This window comes from Mesoplodon densirostris, chromosome 8 (genome assembly GCF_025265405.1).
Source record: "Mesoplodon densirostris isolate mMesDen1 chromosome 8, mMesDen1 primary haplotype, whole genome shotgun sequence".
Taxonomy (NCBI): Eukaryota; Metazoa; Chordata; class Mammalia; order Artiodactyla; family Ziphiidae; genus Mesoplodon; species Mesoplodon densirostris.
Genome location: NC_082668.1, coordinates 89604027 through 89625002, shown reverse-complemented (window position 1 = coordinate 89625002; position 20976 = coordinate 89604027). Strand labels below are relative to the sequence as shown.

At 36.0% G+C, this 20976-nt stretch overlaps 1 protein-coding gene and 1 non-coding gene across 3 annotated transcripts in view; one reads left to right on the top strand and one right to left on the bottom strand.

Moving 5' to 3' along the window:
- The window catches only part of TLK1 (tousled like kinase 1), a 164695-nt gene that overhangs the window by 127425 nt on the left and 16294 nt on the right, over positions 1-20976 (top strand). For both annotated transcript variants that reach the window (XM_060106245.1, XM_060106244.1), the window contains 3 exons: positions 4776-4842; positions 17170-17267; positions 19511-19592. In XM_060106245.1, the coding sequence (XP_059962228.1) occupies positions 4776-4842; positions 17170-17267; positions 19511-19592 (247 nt within the window). The remainder of the gene's footprint in view (positions 1-4775; positions 4843-17169; positions 17268-19510; positions 19593-20976) is intronic.
- Positions 18535-18606, bottom strand: TRNAE-UUC (transfer RNA glutamic acid (anticodon UUC)). Its single transcript has one exon. It is a non-coding gene; the product is annotated as a tRNA-Glu (tRNA).

The following is a 20976-nucleotide window of genomic DNA, read 5'->3' as shown; positions in this document are numbered from 1 at the left end:
CTTTAATTCCATCTGCTACTTTATTTTTTTTATTATTATTATTTTTTGCGGTACGCGGGCCTCTCACTGTTGTGGCCTCTCCCGTTGCGGAGCACAGGCTCCGGACACGCAGGCTCAGTGGCCATGGCTCACGGGCCTAGCCGCTCCGTGGCACGTGGGATCTTCCCGGACCGGGGCACGAACCCGTGTCCCCTGCATCGGCAGGCGGACTCTCAACCACTGCGCTACGAGGGAAGCCCCCATCTGCTACTTTAATTCTCCTTTGTTGTGTAACTTAGCGTACTCACATGTCCAAGGATTAGGATGTGGACATCTTTATGGGGCCATTACTCTACACACCACACTGGCACTTGGTGTAAGTCGTTAGTTCTCAATTCAGTTTTTATTCTATTGTGAACGTTGGGCTCTTCAGAGGCAGACTAGTTTCATCCTTCCCACACACCCCCATTTCTTTTTCCCAATGATACTTAAAAAAAAAATTTGAGGTGAAATTTGCATAATATACAAGTAGCCACTTAAAAGCATATACAGGGACTTCCCTGGTGGCGCAGTGGTAAAGAATCTGCCTGCCAATGCAGGGGACACGGGTTCAAGCCCTAGTCGGGGAAGATCCCACATGCCGCAGAGCAACTAGGCCCATGCGCCATAAATACTGAGCCTGCACTCTAGAGCCTGCATGCCACAACTACTGAGCCCACGTGCCACAACTACTGAAGTCCGTATGCCCTAGAGCCTGTGCTCTGCAACAAGAGAAGCCACCGCAATGAGAAGACCACGCATCGCAATGAAGAGTAACCCTCGCTCGCTGCAACTAGAGAAAGCCCGCACACAGCAACGAAGACCCAACACAGCCCCCCACCAAAAAAATAAATAAATTTATTTAAAAAAAAAAAAGCATATACAGTTCAGTGGCATTTAGTGCATTCACAATGTTATGCAACCACAACCTCCCTTTAGTTTCAAAACATTTTATTCACCCAGAACACCTAATGTGCATTAATTAATCACTCCCCATGCCTCCCTCCCTACATCCTCCTGGTAACAAATAATCTGCTTTCTCTATGTTTGTTTTCTCTATGTCTGTTTGCTTCTTCTGGATACTTCATTAAAAAGAATCATACAGTATGTGTCTATCCTTATGGCAGTACCACACTCTTTCGATGAATATAACTTTGTTTTAATTTTTGAAATAGGAAGTGTAAGTCCTTTAACTTTTTCTTTTTCAATATTGTTTTGTCTGTTTGAGGACCCTTGCATTTCCATATGAATTTAAGAATCAGCTTTCCCATTTTAGTAAATGGGTGACGTGTATTTTGATCAGAATTACATTGGGTCTGTGGATCACTTTGGGGAGGATTGCCCTCTTAACAATAGTAAGTCTTCTAATTCATGAACACAGAAGTCCTTTCATTTAATTAGTATGCTTTCATTTCTTTAGCAATATTTTGTAGTTTTTAGTGTACAAGTCACTTCCTGAGTTAAATTTATTCCTACATATTTTATTCTTTTGGATTCTATTATAAATTGAATTGTATTCTTAATATCTTTTTTAGATTGTTCAATTGCTGGTGTATACAAACACATCTGATTTTTTAAAATAATTTTATTTATTTATTTATTGGGCTGTGTTGGGTCTTCATTGCTGCGCGTTGGCTTTTTCTAGTTGCGGCGAGTGGAGGCTACTCTCTGTTTCAGTGCACAGGCTTCTCATTGTGGTGGCTTCTTTTGTTGCGGAGTATGGGCTCTAGGCATGTGGGCTTCAGTAGTTGTGGCTTGGGGGCTCTAGAGCGCAGGCTCAGTAGTTGTGGCGCACGGGCTTAGTTGCTCTGTGGCATGTGGGATCTTCCCAGACCAGAGATCGAACCTGTGTCCCCTGCATTGGCAGGTGGATTCTTAACCACTGCACCACCAGGGAAGTCCCTAGGTTATTTTTAGATATCCATGATCGCAAAATGGTAAGAGTCACTGCCCAAGAAAGTCAGTAGTATTTAATATTTAATATTTAATAGTATTTAGACAGTATTTAAATAGACAGTATTTAATACTGTCTGTGAAATCTGCTTATTGATGCTTTAAAACCAAGCAGAGAGAAATTAATATATATATACTTTTTTTTTGCTGTTTATTTGAAGTTTTATAGTAGTAATAATCAAAATGAAGTAAGGAGATAGCAAAGTTCTGCTGCTGCTGCTGAAAGTTACCGTTAACCTTTGGTGAGAATTGTATGTGTTTCATATTAGGATTAGACCTATAAAATAATGCTCTGAGGTCAAAGCTTTTGAAATCAATGAAGTATCACTATACTAAGTAAATTTAGGGAAGGGAGTATTTGTGTGCATTTGCTTTAGCTATAGGGATGTGGATGATTTATATTTGAACCACAGCACAAACATGTTAACAACTGGAACTAAATGCTAGTAAATAGCAAATATGTATTACATTATACTACAAGATTAACCAAACAGTGTTCAACAAACTAAGTCATCATGGAGTTAATTGACATTGATTTATTATTGACTCAGAAGAAAAGTAGCTATTGAAAACTACTACCAACTCAAGACAACAAAATATCTTCCCTCCAAATTGCAGAAATTCCCAGCCATCTGTGTGTGTAGTAGCTGTACAGTTTTGCATGATAGCCAAACTTCTTAGTAGAATACAGTATCAAAAATTTTAGGAAACTAAATTAGTCATATGAGTTTTAATTTATGAATACTAAATTTAGCTATACTTTAACTCAGTAAAAACCAAAGTATAGAATTGTATTTTATTCCTGTATAGAAACAAACAGAATATTTACATATTTTTAAAAAATTAGTTCTAAGCCCATCCTGTGGTCTACCACTGGGGCTAAAACCATATTTTAAGAATAGGAAGTTATGATATTGTTATACAGGTGATTTCCATTGGTGGCATATATGCCAATCCAGAAGCTATTTGCCAAAATTCCTATGGCTTTACTTTACTGGGCTAGTTGAGATATTATCGGTTTTAGTTTCCAAACCTCATTTTAAAAAAATATCACCTTACCCCCTTCTTCTTTCATTCCATCTGCATGAATGTTTCACATTCACAATGCAACATTTAGTTCTCTGAATTTAAGCAGCCGCTGCAACTATACTGCTATATTCAGTATAATAAAATCCAGTGGTTGTGTTAACCTAAGACTGGGTAGAGAGATTTAATTTTAAAGGTTTATTTTTTCACTCTTAAGATATTTCTAATGGAATGCTAACTGAATTTCTTGGAGGTTTTTTATTGTTTCATTTGAATACCCTTTCTTTAGAATTAGTAAATTTAATTAGCATCTAGCTAAAGGGAAATACCGTTTATACTGAATGTCGCTGAGGGACCTGCACCAAGCGTAAATAAGTCATACTTGGGTTAGGAGCTTAACCAAATACACCCAGAACACGTAAGTAAACAAACAAGGGCTTGAATGTGATAGATAAAAGCAATTTTTTCAATATTGGTGTATGAAATGGAAGTTGTTTTGCTGTTTGTTTTTTTTTCTCTTCCTTTCACTTGAATGATACAGAATCATTTTTTCTTAGGAAATGTTATAATATGTATATGTCTTTTTATGGTTCTACATACATTAGACTACAGTTGAACCCTGAACAACATGAGGGTTGGGGCTCCACCCCTCCCACAGTTGAAAACTGAGCACATAACTTTACAGCTGGCCTCTGCAGTTCCGCATCCACAGATTCAGCCAGCTACAGATCATGTAGTACTGTAATATGTATTTATTTTTAAAAATCTTAGTATAAGTGGACCTGCATGGTTCAAACCCTTGTTGTTCAAGGGTTAGCTGCAATTATTTTTCAAATTTATATAGGAATATTTGAAATTAATAGTAAAACAACCATAAAGTACTTTCAAGTCTTATGTCTGTTTATATTTATTAATAATTTGGTGGTTTGACTATAGTTTTAGCATCCCTGTATCTCACTTATTCACTAGCACATGGAAGCAGAGAAGGGAAAAATGTCTTAGTTTCTTTCTTTCTTTTTTTAAACCAGTGCCCAAATTGGACTGATTCCCTTTGCAGTGATTTCCCAGTACTCTTAAAGTGAAATGAAATTCTTTGCTTGGTCTAAAGTCCATACAGAAGCTGCCCCCCTGCTTTACATCTTTTGCTGACAGCCTCTTTGACTATGTTCTGATACTTGCATTTTTTCCTCTTCTCATATATCAACCCGTTTCCATCTTAGTGTCTTTGTCCTTGCTTTAACCTATGTCTAGAACATACTCCCCTAGGTCCTTTTTGATATTTAGATCAAGATTACCTCCCTAAAACTCAGTGCAAGTTAGTGTAATACAGTCATTATCACACCACCCTTTCTAATTTTCTTCATAACACTTCCTGTTATTTGGGATTATTTTATTTCTGGACTAAATTGTTTCTCTTCTGCTTTCTTACCCCCACTATGGAGTGTAAGTTCAAACCAGAGTGTAAGGAGAAACTGTCTTTTTCATTGTATCCTTAAGATCTAAATTCTAGAATATCACTTGATTCGTGGTACTCATTAAATAGTTGTTGAACTTATGAATCAGTCAGTTGTTCCATCTGTAAGTATTAGATGTATTCTGAAGAATACCTTCAATAAGATGTATTCTGAGGAATACTTTTGGCTTATGTATTTTGGGCTGAAAGTTGTCAACATTTTAGTATTTCCATTTGATTAATTTTATCTTATTTTTTGTTGGTTGTTAATAAGAAATAATAAGTCTTAATCTTAATATCTAGAATTACAATTTCATTTTGACAGGTTGACTTTGGCAGAATATCATGAACAGGAAGAAATTTTCAAACTTAGACTAGGACATCTCAAAAAGGTATGTGAAACATATCCTGGATTTTTAGTTTACCAGAGGTTGTGGAAAGTTGTGTTATAAGTTTCTTATTGAAGAAGTCAAAACTTAAGAGAGAAAGCACCTAAATTAAAAACTTTGGACCAAAAAAGAGGGGCATTAAAGTTGCATTTTTATGTTGAATATATTAAAATAACATTCCTTTACCTTGTGGCAACTTACAGACATTTGAGATGCTGATGATACCATGTCCCTGTAATGGAGGAATAATTCCTGGCCAGACCTCCAGGTTCTTAAAATTACTCTGTTAAATGCTATCTTTTTGTTAAAAAAAATGCTTCATTTTTAAGATGAAATGTAAGATTCCATATTGTTTGTGTCCATTTCATAATAAATTGAAATAAGTATAAATTAATAACAAACTGTTTCTTTGGCTTAACTTTGAAGATATTGAATGCTCAATTAAATGTTTCAATTAAAATATGTACATTGGCAAATTTAGTAGAACCTGATCATCAGTAATAATATGAAGTGATATAATTTAGAAAAACATTGTTATATGTTATTAGTAAATTTTTATAATGTGTAGCTTTGTACTTGTTTGTAAACTCTGGAATTGTAATCAGTTCATTGTTTTTTAGTTCAAACCACTTCAAAGAAATAATAGAGTAGATTTTCCCCCTCAAAATGAAGTTACCAACAGATATAAAATTCTTTGCCTTTGATCCAATTTTTAAATTCTGCTTTCTGCTTGTCACGTTACTTACGTTTTTTTAATAGGCTGAATAATAGCTAAACCTGAGTTAGTGAACTAATTGAAGATAGTATCTATGAAGTCATCTCCCTGGGGTAGGGTAAGGTAGGTCAGAGAAACCCATTCTTGCAGCAGCTACCATCTCACTATAGATGTTTTTGTTTTTGGAATGTTATCACCATGCTTCAGATCCCTGCCATTTAACTACAAGGAAAAGAAAAAAATTATATTTTGTGTGTATATGTATATACACATATATATATGTGTAATTTGTGTTAGTGTTCTTTACTATGTCATATCTGTCTATGCCCCTGCTCAGAAAAGTTTCAACCTAAACTACTTGAACAGTACATTCTAAAATGATTTATTCTGCTCTGTTTTGTTTTTGTATTCTATTGTAATTATTGACATTTCTCTTGCTCTTTGGTATAAGCAGGCAACTTCAGTCTGTTTTGTATCCGATGGAGTTGTAATGGGACTACGGAAGGGAAGAGGGGATTTTGTAGTTCAGAATTAGTACAAGTATTTGTCTGCCCACCTAAGCTATTTTGATAATAAATTCATAGAGACCTGTGTTTGATGTCCCATATAAAGATTTATCAATTATTTTCAAACCAGCCTCTCATGATAATGGGATACTAAAGAATATAATTAACTGGAGGGTTATTATTTTCACATATAATAGTAAATTTCAAATTACTCTTTCTAATGATGAGATTTTATGAAAACTTATTATAATATCTGAAATTATAAAGCAGTTAAATTAGGAATCAACTATTTGTATTACAAAAACGCTTAAAAGGATTCAGAGGAGGGTTTGTTTTTATTTTTGGTTGGTGGGTGGTTGGTTGATTTTAAAGCTTTCCTGGTACATTGAAAATATTTCATTTCTCTGAAACACTTCTATTTTGTAAGTGAGGTACATATACTTAAATGTCTAGATATTATATAAACAGTTGTAAGCTGTTGTAGATTACTACACCTTTTCTTCTAACCTCCATATTATCTTCTTTCCCAGTGTTTGACTTCTCCATTTTTTGTATTTACTCATTCTTTCTAATAATTGTCCCCTCCATAATCTTTTTTCCTATTTTATTTTTTTTCAGCTTTTATCAAATTTGCTGAGCAGTTTTAGATTTCTAACTTTATCTTCTTCTTAACCAATTTACAACATTACTTTTCTTTGATCTCCATCATGGAATATTTTGGGAGAGTGGATGAAATAATGCTGAAATATACTATCATGTCTTGAATTCTCACATTTTCTTCCGAAAGACTCTTTTGGGTGAGGAGAATGAACGCATTATGAAGACAGTGACTAGTAGTGCACACAGAGAGCAAAATTGAGTAAGTAGTGTCACCTTAGAGCACAAATAAATAGCAGTTGCCTGCTTACCACTGGGTATTAATTTTTGAGTCATACAATTTAAAAATAATAATCATTCAGTTACATGTGTTAAAAATAAGTTATTTGGCATTCTAAAGCACAGTTGAAAAGTAGGGCATTAAAAATAGGTCATTTTGTTTTTGGTTTTTTTTGTTTTTTTTTTTTTTGCTGTACGCGGGCCTCTCACTGCTGTGGCCTCTCCCGCTGCGGAGCACAGGCTCCGGACACACAGGCTCCGCGGCACGTGGGATCCTCCGGGACCGGGGCACGAACCCGCGTCCCCTGCATCGGCAGGCGGACTCCCAACCACCGCGCCACCATGGAAGCCCCGGTCATTTTGTTTTCTAAAACACAGGTAGATTGGACACTTTTAACACATAGAGAGCAAGCTTGAGTTAAAAGAAAAGATGTTATCACCTCTATCTTAAGCCAACATGAACTATGCCCTGACATGTAACTATATAGCTTCTGCCATAGGCTGGATCTGATCTGTGAATATTTGGTGTCCATGTAACCTGCATAGGAATTAATCATGTGACCTACATCAGCTTAGGGTTTAGATATGGAGCCCAGCATACTCCTGCATTAGCAAAGGTGACTGTCACTCTCCCTTTAATAAAAACTCTTGAAGTTAAATGGAATTATTAGATTAAATTTGTTGACACCAAAGGAAAAAATGTCCATCATTGACAAAACCCATACCATTTGGACACAGGAGACTAGAAGGCCTATTTACTTTTTCTTGAGATAAATAATTTATGATGTGCATTGTATTTTATAAAGATAATCATAATAATTGAATAGAGAAGCTGAAATATGAGAAAGTATATTTACCATTGAATAAATCATAAAATTCAGTTCATGTCCTATACTATTCTGTAGGGTTAGAAACATAATAAATCCAAATCCAATGAATCTGTTAGTGTGATAGAGTAACAAATGAGAGTTGAGCAGTAAGTCCATGGCTAAAATAAATACATATTTCTGGTAACCACCAAATAGTAAATGTAAACTTAAGAGCCTATTTTCTTTTGAAATTAGGAAAGTTATTATGCAGCATCATCTTTTTTAATATAGCAAGGATTATTTAATATTTATTGTTTTAGTTATTAATCAGTTTGTGAAATTATTGCTCATTCACCAAAATTCACTTTATTTCCACACTGCCTAAGTCAGGCATGATTCAAATTCCCATTTCAGGAGAATTACATAATATTACATTTTATTCACTTTGAAGTTTTAACCATTCTAAAGTGAACATTAATGTTAAATTTGAATGCCAAGATCTTCTCTGTTTGCTTTGTCTAAATTAATACAGCTAGGAACTGGCAAAGCGAAAACTTGAACTTTTTCTCACTGCTCTTTCTTTTTTTTTCCTCCTATTTCAGTGGCAGTACCCTTAGCTTTATTCCTACAATTCTCTAGTTGTAGATAAACAGCAAGTTGATCCTTTTGTATTCAGAAGAATTAATTCACTCGTAGCTTTCTCTGCACGTTTCTTAGAGTAGTGTGAATGTTTGCTCTTTTTTTTTTCCCCAGAAACATGCTGTTTCATTTTCATTGCAGATAAAGGAGAGCAGTTAAGTTTTTCACACACACATACTTCTTTCTTTCTCTTACATATTACTTTCCTTGGGTATCCTGTTAGTGACTGTTCTATCAACTAGAATATTTCTTTATTATTAGCTGCTTCATTGTTTTTCATTCTAAGTTTATTTTTAAAGGTCAACAGGGAAAGCACCTTTTTTTGGTTAAAATGTGTAAATACACTGTAGTATAATTTTACCTTTTATAGAGCTAAAGATTTAATTGAATAGAACAGAAAAGAGCTATACAGTAAAGTATATGGAGACTGTACACATTATTCCTAAAACTTAGTAAAACATAACTTTTTGCTACTAGTAATGATGCACAGACTTCCTTAATTATCACTCATGAAAAGCTTGTAGTTGCGATGGGAATAATTTCCTGTCTGCAAACAGTTGTTCCTTTGAGGCCGAGCAGCTACCTCCCATGTAGAATCCCATCCCACCTGGGCCACGTGTGGGATCTCTGGATTTAAGGAAACTGATAAACCACATCCAGTTAGCTCTTATGGTTGATCCTGTTTTGATACCAGTCTTTGATACAGTCTAGTTATGGGACAGTCGTTTATCTTTGTGATTTGAGGAGTTCTGCTAGGTTGTTGTTTGTATAGTTCAGATCTTTATTCTGGAATTGAAGAAAACTACATGGATGTGCTTTCCAAGAATTGTTACTAAACTAACACAAACAACTTTTTAAAAAATCCCTGAAAAACCGTTTTCCTTGTAATAGATGATCTCCGTAGTCATATTATCATTTAACAGGTACAAGTTACCAATCATCATATGCCAAAATAAAGAGGAAGTAAGAATTTTGAAAGTTATTGGGACCAATAACTGTCATGCCACTGCTATTATTCAAGTTTGTGATGTGAACAGCATGTGGAGGTGTTGCTTCTTTTTTTTTTTTTTTTTTTTTTTTGCGGTATGCGGGCCTCTCACTGTTGTGGCCTCCCCCGTTGCGGAGCACAGGCTCCGGACGCGCAGGCTCCGGACGCGCAGGCCCAGCGGCCATGGCTCACGGGCCCAGCCGCTCCGCGGCATATGGGATCCTCCCAGACCGGGGCACGAACCCGTATCCCCTGCATCGGAAGGCAGACTCTCAACCACTTGCGCCACCAGGGAGGCCCGAGGTGTTGCTTCTTATTTTCTAGTCTTCAAATTTTTTTGTCTTCTGGATTTTAAATATTTGGTTAGTTGGAGAGACTGCGTATAGAAGATTTGACATCTCAATATGGAATATTAGATAGTATTGTAGGGATTGGCTTTAATGTATGTGTTTTGGGGTGTGTGTGTGAGAGAGAGAGAGAGAGAGAGAAGCCCTGAATATAAGTGTCAGAAATTTTAATTGGAAAAACATAACCAACTTGTAATTGAAACAGGATTAGTCAAGAACCATCAGCACCAACACAAGTGTATCTTTGCAGACCGAAGGAATCAGCTAAACAATTACAGTCATCTCAATCTCTACTAAAACAAAAATCGCATCCAACATGCCACCTGACACCATTTCTTTCTCTCTCTCTCCTTTGCTCCTTGCGATGTGGCATTCATCTCTCCTTGTGCCTCCGTTCTGAAGAGATAACAGTATAGCAACAACTCTGCCACTGAAATCCTGTTCTCTGACCGATTTTGGCACCTGCAAAGAGAAACAACCAGTAACAGGCAGCCGCAGCATCAGTATTAATCTTCCATGATGAAATCTTTACAGGTCAAGAACAAGCACACAGCTCTTTTCTCACTCCTTCACAGTGGACCATGCAACTAGTTGAAATGGAAGACAATGGATTGTCTGCAAGCCTTTTGAACAGTGGAGGATACAGGGCATTGGTTTTAGGTGAATTAACCCCCAAATATTCTTGAAGTTTGATATCTCCTTTGGTCTTTCTTTCTAGAATACCACTGTCATCTGATTTATCAAATCCTTATTATGACCACAAAGAATAAGTTTGCATATGTGGCATCTCGTCACTTTAGTTTCGAATAAAAATATGAAAATACTTAATGCTAGAGGGATTAATCTCTAAAACTGTGTGTGCACCTTTATATTCAAGAAATTTTTCTCTCAGAGCCAACCACCTTGTACATTATGTTTCTCTAGAACATAACACAAGATGCTACTTGTGTAGGAAGTAGTTTTCAGTGGAAATCTAGTGAAAATGCATTATACTAGAAAAAGTCACCATTAAGCCTGTGAAGAATATTATGAGGTTCCTGACTTCTTGGCATGTGTGGGCAAGAAAAGTGCCAAGAAGAGTGTTGGAATTCTAAACTTGACATTTTGTGCTTAGTACTGCTTCCATTTAAAAATGAGTACTATCTGTGAAATCTGCCTGTGCTGAGAGAACATGGAACTAGCTGTAGATAGGAAAGCTCCCAGTGTATACTCTACTTCCTACTCTCATTGTAAACCTACAAACATATTCCTGGCTTTTTCCCCACCATTTATAATTATACGTCTTTACTTGGTAGTAGATGATTGTTCACTTACCAAAGTGAAAATTTAGCAGTAAAATGTGTTTTACTTCTGTAGTGTTTGATATTTATCCAGTTATATAGGCAATGGAATTTTTTAAATTTTGGAAAGAATCTTAGAAGTCATGTTAACCATTGGTTAGAGCAGGGTTTAATTTATTCAGGTTTGTAAGTTCAGTGTAGAGATCACTGTTTCACAAAAAAGAGAGAACAACTGCTTGGCCACTGGCCAAGAACTGTAACTCCATGCTGTTTATATGCATATGTACAGAGAGAGTCTAGAAGATTAGGTTCTTCTCATTATTGTGTAGAAAGTTAAATCTTTTCATACTTAAAAAAAATATGGAATCCATCAAAGTCCTGAAAAAAGGTTAAAAGGAGGCAGAAAGCTGGAGGAAAGTATAGTAGTAAGGCATTGTACCTGTATGTGCTAAGGCTTGGTGTCAGCACCTTGGCTAGTGTTTTTAACATCAAGGAGCTTCATCCCCCTAATACAGTAGCTGTGATTTCTTTTTCAGGAAGTGTACTAAATATTTAAAGTTTGCCAGAGAGTTGAACTGTTACATTTATTTGCTGTTGAGAAGATAGGGTTGGGTTTGTTTAAACAGAATGGGGGAACTGACAGAATCAAAACCTGTCCATTTTAACACTTATTCCCATTTAAGGGTTTTGATGTATATATTTATGCATTTGAAGAGAGATTAACGACCCCCCACCCCCCAAAGAAGGAAATGAAGTGCAGAGAGAGGAAAACATTAAGGTTCTAAAGTAATCGAGTTAAACACACCTGAGGGAGATGCAGTATGCTCCCCTCAGTAATATCCAGCTCAGTGATTGAGGGTGGGCATGGAGGGGGCATATATATAGTTAGGAAAGAAAACCTCCCTAGGAATTTCATAATATTTATCCCTTTTCCTCCTCCTACCCTACTCCTCAATCTATACAACCATACTCAAGCAAAAATAGGATTATGGGCAGTAGTTTCAAAACCCATCTCTGTACATTCAATGTGGTTTTTTTGTTCGTTGGTTCATATTTCCAATGGCTCATGTCTCTCATATCCATATTTAAGATATATTAAAGAATATAATGAAGAAAAATTTGAGGACATTTAATAAGGATAAATTTGAAGTAAATTGGTAAAAATTTTCTTCTTTTTTTCTGCACTGCCCTTTCTGTTAGCCTTTAATAGTGCCTTTTGTTAATTTCACATTTCACTCTCCTGGTGATAAACTTTTAGAATGACATTATAAGTATTTAATGAAATTAAAACTTAATTTGAGGACCTGGAGATACTAACTTTTGAGGGATTCGTATTGTTCATACTACTAAATGAATTTGGTGGTAAACTTGTTGAAACCTCGTTCTGAACTAGTTTTCCCAGACGGACTAATGCTGTTATGGTGCTGTTGAATATACTATTGTAAGTGATAAGCTTTTCTCTGCTTTCACCATCTTCATAATATACCACACAGAATTCTTCTACCAACCTTCATGGATTATAGGCAAGCTGAGAACGATATATCAGAAAATACTCTCTATCTTATCTTGGCTTTATAGAAAGTCTGCTCTTTGAAATTGAGGGTTTTTTTGTGGGGCTGACATGTAATATACATTAAAGATTTGCTAAAGAAGTTTAAACTAGGATGTTTAATTTTTTCAGGAAATCCATTAGTTTTACATGTGAAAATGCATTTTATAACTCTTTAAGCTTTATAGTTTAATGCCTACACACCCCCACTTAAAAAAAATTACCATTAAAGGAAATGCTCAAAAATACCCCAAATCTGCCTAGCAGTTTTAATCTGGCATTTTACAGAGATACTACTGTTGCTGTAACGTAATTTTAGCTTAGAATGTTAAGCCAAGAGGATACTAAGTTGCCAGAAAGGACTTTGATTACAAATAGAAAGCATTTCTATGCTAAATATCTGGTGAGGGACAAACTGGTTTTACCTTCCATATAAATTTTTAAGTTAAAAATTTTAGAAGGTGGTGTGTTTTGCAGGTTACTTAAATGATGAGGCAATATTGAGATCTGTTGTTGTATACTTGTCTAACCTGGGTTTTTTATATATTTAAGTAATTCAGAATATTAGATCTTATTTTAAAATACTGTTAAAATAGCTGTAGTGGGTACTGTTAAGGTCCATTGCTATATCTTTTTGTTTAAATGGAAAAGAGCCATGTCCTTTTATTGTATGTGATTACCAAACCTACCTCTCTCTTTAATGGGATCTTCTTACTCATGTCCCTTCAACACCATAATTGTCTACAGAGACCAGTTCCCTTCCAGAGATGCTGTTTGTTTCTTCTTAGACCTTCTCTGCTTTAATTGCTTAGCTGGTGGATGACTTGAGGATTGAAACTTGGTATTCTTATTAAGCATGATCTAGCTGTCTGGATTGCCTCTCTTTTTTATTTTAATAATTTGGACTACCTTTGCCATGAGTTTCAGGATTCCATTCCATAATGATTCAGATCAGTTTTGAGCCCAGGTCTGCCTTGCTTCTCCTGAACCCTCTGAAAACGATTAATTCTGAGGATGGCCCAGAGGTTAATGTCAGTCTCAAGCAAGGAGAGCGTGGCCTACAGTATATAGATCTTTGGAAATGATCTGCAGTAAAGATAAGTTTAGTTGCTAAGACTACCATATTCTAGACTGTTGTACCTTGGGACTAGACCAAAACTGGGCCTTGCCCCTTTCTGTAAGGAGAGGATACTAAGCAGTATTGCCTAGTGTTTGCCTAAAAGTATGTGTATTAATCTGTTCAGGCTGCCCTAACAAAATACCATAGACTAGACGGCTTAAACAAGAGAAACTTATTTCTCACACTTTTAGAGGCTGGAAGTCTAAGATCAAGGTCCAGCAGAGTTTAGTTTCTGATGGGGGGCTCTCTTCCTCGTCTGTAGATGGCTGTCCTCTCAAGCCTTCACATGATTTTTTCTCTGTGCTCCCACAAAGAGATGGTGGGGTTGGAAGGAGAGATCTCTTTCTCTCTCTTCCTCCTCAAAAAGCCACTAATCCCATCATTAGGGCTCCACTCTCATGACCTAAGCTAGCTCTAATTACCTCACGAAGTCCCCTTCTCCAAATACTATCACATTGGGGTTTAGGGCTTAGACATACAAAATTTGGGAGGAACACAAACCTTCAATCCATAATAGCATGTATACTTTTTCTCAGTGGGATTTGAGAGAAGTTACTTAGAGTTATTGAATTATCTTTCCTCTAGAAGTGTGTCACTTTAAGGTCCAGGATATTGTGGAATAAATATTAAATTACGATATGGAAGATGTAAATATATTTCACTGATGACTATGGAGGATTTATGTCTATTTGCATATGACTTTGTTATAGTTCCTTCCCTTGACATGCCTCTTAAATACCTAGGATCCAGCTTTTTTTTTTTTTTTTTTTTTTTTTTTTTTTGCGGTATGTGGGCCTCTCACTGTTGTGGCCTCCCCCGCCGCGGAGCACAGGCTCTGGACGCGCAGGCCCAGCGGCCATGGCTCACGGGCCCAGCCGCTCCGCGGCATATGGGATCCTCCCAGACCGGGGCACGAACCCGTATCCCCTGCATCGGCAGGCGGACTCTCAACCACTGCGCCACCAGGGAGGCCCCAGCTTTTTTTTTAAACTAGTGCTCTTGACATTTTGTTTCTTCCTGTAAACTTTACAATTCAAACTGAATGAAGCTTGCCTGTGCTTTTGTATTGTAAGATCTTATGGGGCATACTTGTCATGTTTTATAGAGGGTAAAAAGCTTGCTTAGCTGGCACAGACATTTTATTTTCTTTAGTAAGTATATTGTGATATTGATTACTGCCATTGTATAAACATCTGAAGATTACCAAAAATTATAAAACAAATGTAATTATGTGTCAACAATCTAGTTGAATATCAATTATATATTTATGAGTTAATAAAATTTAATATCTATAAATTCATTTTTAAAATAGTATCCTGGGCTTCCCTGGTGGCGCAGTGGTTGAGCGTCCGCCTGCCGATGCAGGGGACACGGGTTCGTGCCCCGGTCCGGGAAGATACCACATGCCGCGTAGTGGCTGGGCCCGTGGGCCACGGCCGCTGAGCCTGCACGTCCGGAGCCTGTGCTCCGCAAAGGGAGGGGCCGCAACAGTGAGAAGCCCGCGTACCGCAAAAAAAAAAAAAAAAAAAAAAAAAGTATCCTCATACCACATTTTCAAACGAAAGCTGAAACAAGTATTTTTGCTGGTATTCTAATAGGCATTTCACCGTTTTATCAGATTATTTAAAATTATACCAACTTACTAAGTGTTTAGTAGCTTCCTACATGTATAAGAAATTAATGGCAGGTTTTAAGGCAGCAAATATTAGTAATCTGAAGAAAGAAAGTTACCACTTTCTGTGTTCTGTGGCATAAGTGAATTTGAATTTTTTCATACTCGTGGGCACAGCTATATGGCCAGTTTCTTATACTGCTTTATATAAGTAAATGGAGAAAACTGAACTGTGGTTTGACTTTATTGTTCCAAAGCTTTTTAATCTATTCCCTCTCCTTATAATGAATCTTCAGCTATTTAATCCCCTGGGACATTATCTTACCTTTTTTCTTTTTTTCATTAAAATTAGAAATAGTTGTAACTGAAGCTACATTAAATGAGGAAATTTCAGAGAATTTAGTGTATCTGTTTTAGAAAACTCTTCCCAAAATTTTGGAAAAGTTCATCTTCACTTAAATATATTTATTTTTCTCTTATTTTACTTAAATTTTATTTTGAAGGTTTCTATGTATCATCTAATGCCTAATTTACATTAAATATCTCTGCAACAAGTAGTGGTTGTTTCATTTTAAAATAACTGAAATAATCTCAAGGTCAGGTGGAATATGAACAGCATACTTAGATTTAGTTTTTTAATCTGTGAACGTTTGTTTTTTGTTTTTCTTTATGATACTTAGAATATTCCTTTCTGTTTATGATACTTAGAATATTCCTCTCAGTTTAAGCCTTAGATAAATGGGTAATAGACTTTATATCTCTGTTATCTGCTTTACGATGAAATAATATTTATATTTTCAAAGTAAATTTCAGAACTGTTAATTTTTTGAGATAAAGGATTTTTAAAAAAATATCAGAAGATAAATCATTAAGAGACAGTGCTAAAAAAAAAACCAAACAAATATTTAAATAACTTCTATTCCAGGTGGTATAGATTTATAACGGTAGTGGTACACATTTAGGCCAAGGCAATCTGGATTTGTTTACTTAATCAATAAATAGTTATTCAAAAATATAAAATTGGGCATTTGTAGAACTTTTTACTGAAATTTGGTATGTTCTTGTTTTTTAAGTAGTATTTAAATTTATATTGACAAATCAAGAGGTATGTGTGTAATGGGTGATTTTATTTGTTTTGGTGTCTATTTTTTTAAATGTTCTAAAAGTTGTATATTTTGAGACATGAAAAATATTTATCAAAATGTTTAGATTAAATGAATGTTAAAGTAAATTTCTTTAGGATTTGCCTAGGTCTGCTCTGATAACTAAGGATCTGCCACAGCTGTTCATAAAATTTTTGTTTTAAGAGTCTCTTTAAAACTGTAGTGGGATTTATCCAAAGTGAGTTGTCAGACTGTGTGTGTGTGTGTGTGTGTGTGTGTGTGTGTGTGTGTGTGTATTCCAAATGTTGTAAGGTCTCAGAATAATCAGTAGTTCTGTCTCTTACCTTTCTTCCTCTTTTAACTGTTGTGAAATATCTTCATTTCATTTGTTTTGTACTAGTAAATTATTCCCTGGTAAATTAAAATTTGGATGTACCAGAAATAAAACTTTCAGCTCATTTTGTGTTATAAGTCAGTTTCAGACTACCTTGCAGTCATTTTCAGTTTAGATGTTATAAAAATAGATTTCTTGTGGTACAGAATAAAAGTCAGCATCTCGTTAGGTATAAAGATTTTCATGTGGAGGATGGTTTCTTGAAATAGGCTTTTGCCTTATCTCTTTCTATCTTTCAGGCATTGAAAAGAGCACTCTGGTCTTTTAACTCAGTGGAACTTTATAATACACTATTCTTCCCATCACTGTAAAAAATTGGTGCATGAGTAAAAATATCTTTTTTATATCACAAATAAATTGAGCTTGTTATAGTCCCCTCTCTTCATTTTCAGGAAGAGGCAGAAATCCAGGCAGAACTTGAACGTTTGGAAAGAGTCAGAAATCTTCACATTCGAGAGCTCAAAAGAATAAATAATGAAGATAATTCACAGTAAGTCATTATTTGTATTTCACAGTTTTACATGATAAAAGTTTTTTTCTCCCTTTGGAGATCATAAACACAGTATTTCCTTGTTGGAGGGCTTCTCACCATAGACCTCAAGTCCTTCCCATGGCTGAGAAGGCCTCGTTTGATCTGGTCTCTGGCCACCTCACCACCCCATCTCTCTCATCCTCCCCTCACTTATATGTCGTAGACACACTGGCCCCCTCAAACATGTCTGACTCGTTCCCTCAAGGCTTTTGTGCTCACCATTTCCTCTTCCTGAAATGTTCCTCCTCTAAATATCTGAGTGGCTTACTCCTTATTTCGCTCCCCGTGGCCATTAGAGAAGCCACCCTGTCTAAAATAGCAGTCCTTGCCTCACTCCATCCCCTATCTCAGTATCCTTGCCTTACTTTATTTTTTCTTAGCACTTATCACTATTTGGAATTACAAATTTCTTTTTCAGTTATTTTATCTGTTTCCTTTCACTCGAATGTAAGCTACATGAGAGCAGGGACTTTTGTTCTTGCTATATCCCCAGAACCTAGGTCAGTGCCTGGCATATGGTAGGCACAGAATAAATATTTGTTAACTAAATACCAAAGTTAATATTATAGTAGTGAGGAAAAAATTTTTTCAACCAAAGGGATTTCAGTAAGCCATGTATGTATCCAGCATTATGTAAAAACTGGAGAAGAAATAGAAAAGTAGTTTAAGTTATAGTCTCTGTCCTTAATCCCTAATTATCAAAATGACATTAAATGCTAAAGGAATTCAAAGAATAGAAAATATATGTGGACTGGTGGGAACTTTATGAAGAAGACAGAAATTAAGGCAGGCATTAATTGGATTTAGTCAATGTAGAGGACAGGAAGGATGTCTTTTTACACTTTAAGACTTATGTAATTTAAATCTTCATGACCTAATACAAGTGTCAGAATTGGAAGTGGCCTATTTCTGCCGTGAAATACAAATATCTTGCTTAAAAGAAGGCCTATTTATGATCATCTCTGTATGAACACAATCATTCCCATGTGTAATGTCAATGAAATAGTATAGTTATATAATATCCTTAATTGTACCAGATGAAAATTCTGATAAAGCAGATAAGACAAAACTAATTTAAAATTGGCTCTTCTGAAAATTATGTCCAAACATTTTGTGGATATTACTTAATCCACTTGTTGAAAATTGAATAAATTGTTACAGCTTTACATTTTTCTTTTCTTTCTTTTTTTTTCTTCTTTTGGCTGCGTGGCTTGTGGGATTTCAGTTCCCTGGCCAGGGATTGAACCTGGGTCATGGCAGTGAAAGCGCCAAGTCCTAACCACTGGACCACCAGGGAATTAATTCCCTACATTTTGCTTTAAAACTAACAGAAATCTCTTTTATTTATAAGTTCTTAGGAAAAGCTTAAATTATCAAAGCTGTGTTGATATTGAATAAAATATCATGTGTTTGCATCTGGAATTATAAAGCTATCATTGATTTTATTTTTCCTTAAATATCAAGAGTGTACATTTTGGAACCACATTTTTCTGCTAACCCTTGCCATGGATTAGCTGTTGACCTTGGACAAGTTACTTAACCTTTCTGTGCAGTAGTGCCCTCATCTGTAAAATAGAGGTAGTAGCAGGGCCTACTTCAAAGGGTTGGTTAAGAACCAAATGAGATAATACAGGTGAGTGCTTAATGTATAGCAGGTGCAATAAGCTTTAAATAGTAATAGCAGTATTGCCTGTGGTGGTTTTTTTTAAAGCATTTCTTTTTTGATTGGGAATTAAAATTTTATTTATAAAAGGCAAAGGCTGTAAAATTTCACCATGGATGAAAGCCAGCTTATACATATAATTATTTTTAATCATATGTCAATATTATAAAACTTGATTAACTGTAACTCCCAAAATAAAAGTATATTTTTCCAAGGGAAGTAATTCCTGCTGGATAGATACGGGATTTCATAAAGCTCTTAGTAATACAATGGTCGGTAGGTCTTTATCACAGTACTATAATTGGTCATTGAACCTGAATATTTGGCTATAAATGTTAAGCTTTGTGAACACCAGAGCATTAAGATGGGTGATAGTCATGCAGTTAGAGAAGGAAAAGAAGTATGGAATGGAATTCAAACTTAGAAGAGTAGCTGAACAAGAAGTAGCTGGGAGTAGAGTAAGAGCTGACCTTGTTGTGGATGAAACCTTGTTGTGGGTGTTTTCATGTGCCTGAGTGTTTTTTCCCCCACCCTTAAGGTTCAAAGATCACCCAACGTTAAATGAAAGATATTTATTACTCCATCTGCTTGGTAGAGGTGGCTTTAGTGAAGTGTATAAGGTAATGTACATTTTTTTCCTGTTCTTCATACTAATACGACAAAGATATAGGAATATGTGGTTAAGAAGTACAATTCTTTTTATTGATTTTATGATTTTTTGACTGGTTTTATGTCCCCTCATTACAAAAAAGAGTCTGTGGTGGCTTACGCTGTCTTATCTCAAGAGTCTAAAAACTATCCTTGTGCCTTTGCAGTCCCTCTGATATTTGGTACCTGATTATCACTAGCCAGTCTGATACAAGTAATAACAGCCATTAGAATCAAGATAGGCAGGTAGCCATTTAATATAGTACATTTATGGAAAGGTTGTATCCCTTAATTTAAACATGTGTCACAAGTCTTACATGTCCTGAATTTACCCTAATTTCTACCTATTTTAAGGCCAGTGTTTCTCAAATGTGTATTTATAAATGTAGAAATATTTACTCATCATGTTTAATGCTTTATACCTTACTTTTTTTCCACTTTATGTTATCTTTCTGCCCAACCTTTAAATATTGCAGTTCCTAAGGTCTCATCATTCTTGTTCTCCTTTTCAAATATATCCCCCTCCCATTCACTAAGTTATCACCTATTTGATTTCAGATACAGATGTATAGATACATAGCTATCTACCCCACACTTTCCTTCTGAGCCCCATACCTGCTGGTTTATATGACTTAGTCTGTTCACCTCATGTGGATGCTTCATAAGCACTGCAAACTCACATCTGAAATAGAAGTTATCTCTTCTCCCAACCCCCCCCCTTTTTAACACTGCTCCCTACTTTAATACACAGCACTGCCATTTATCTGCCCAGTCCCTCAAGTGAAAAACATAAAAGCCATCCTTCAATTCACCTTGCCCTTAACTCCCTTCCCCCAACATAACCAGTCCCAGCTTAATGTCATTAAGCTCTCCTAAATCCAGCAATGACCCTTCTCCCTCTCTCTTAGCGCAGGGCCTCATTGTCTCTTGTTGCATTGCTACCCAAGTCGCCTAGCTGATCACCTTTTTTCTGGGCATTGAGTTTCTCCAGTTCATTTGTGTATGCTGCAGCTAGAGTGACCTTGTTATAAAATGCAGTCTGATCATCTCACTCCGCTGATTATAAGCCCCAGTGGCTTCCCATTTGCTCTTAGCATAAAGTCATATGAAGGTCATAGTCTCACCTTAAACTTCAATTCCTATAGAAGGCTTCCCTGTTAGTCTACCTTTGATTAGCTCCTTGTAACACTTGGTGCTTCATTATGTATTGGTATAGTCAGTGATTAAGACCTTGGGTTCTGAAGCCAGACAGGCTGGGTTTGAATCCTGGCTAATTCTGACTGCTGTTTACTAACTGTATAAACTTGGGCTTATTGCTTACCATCCTCTGCCTGTCTTCACCTGGGAATGCTAATA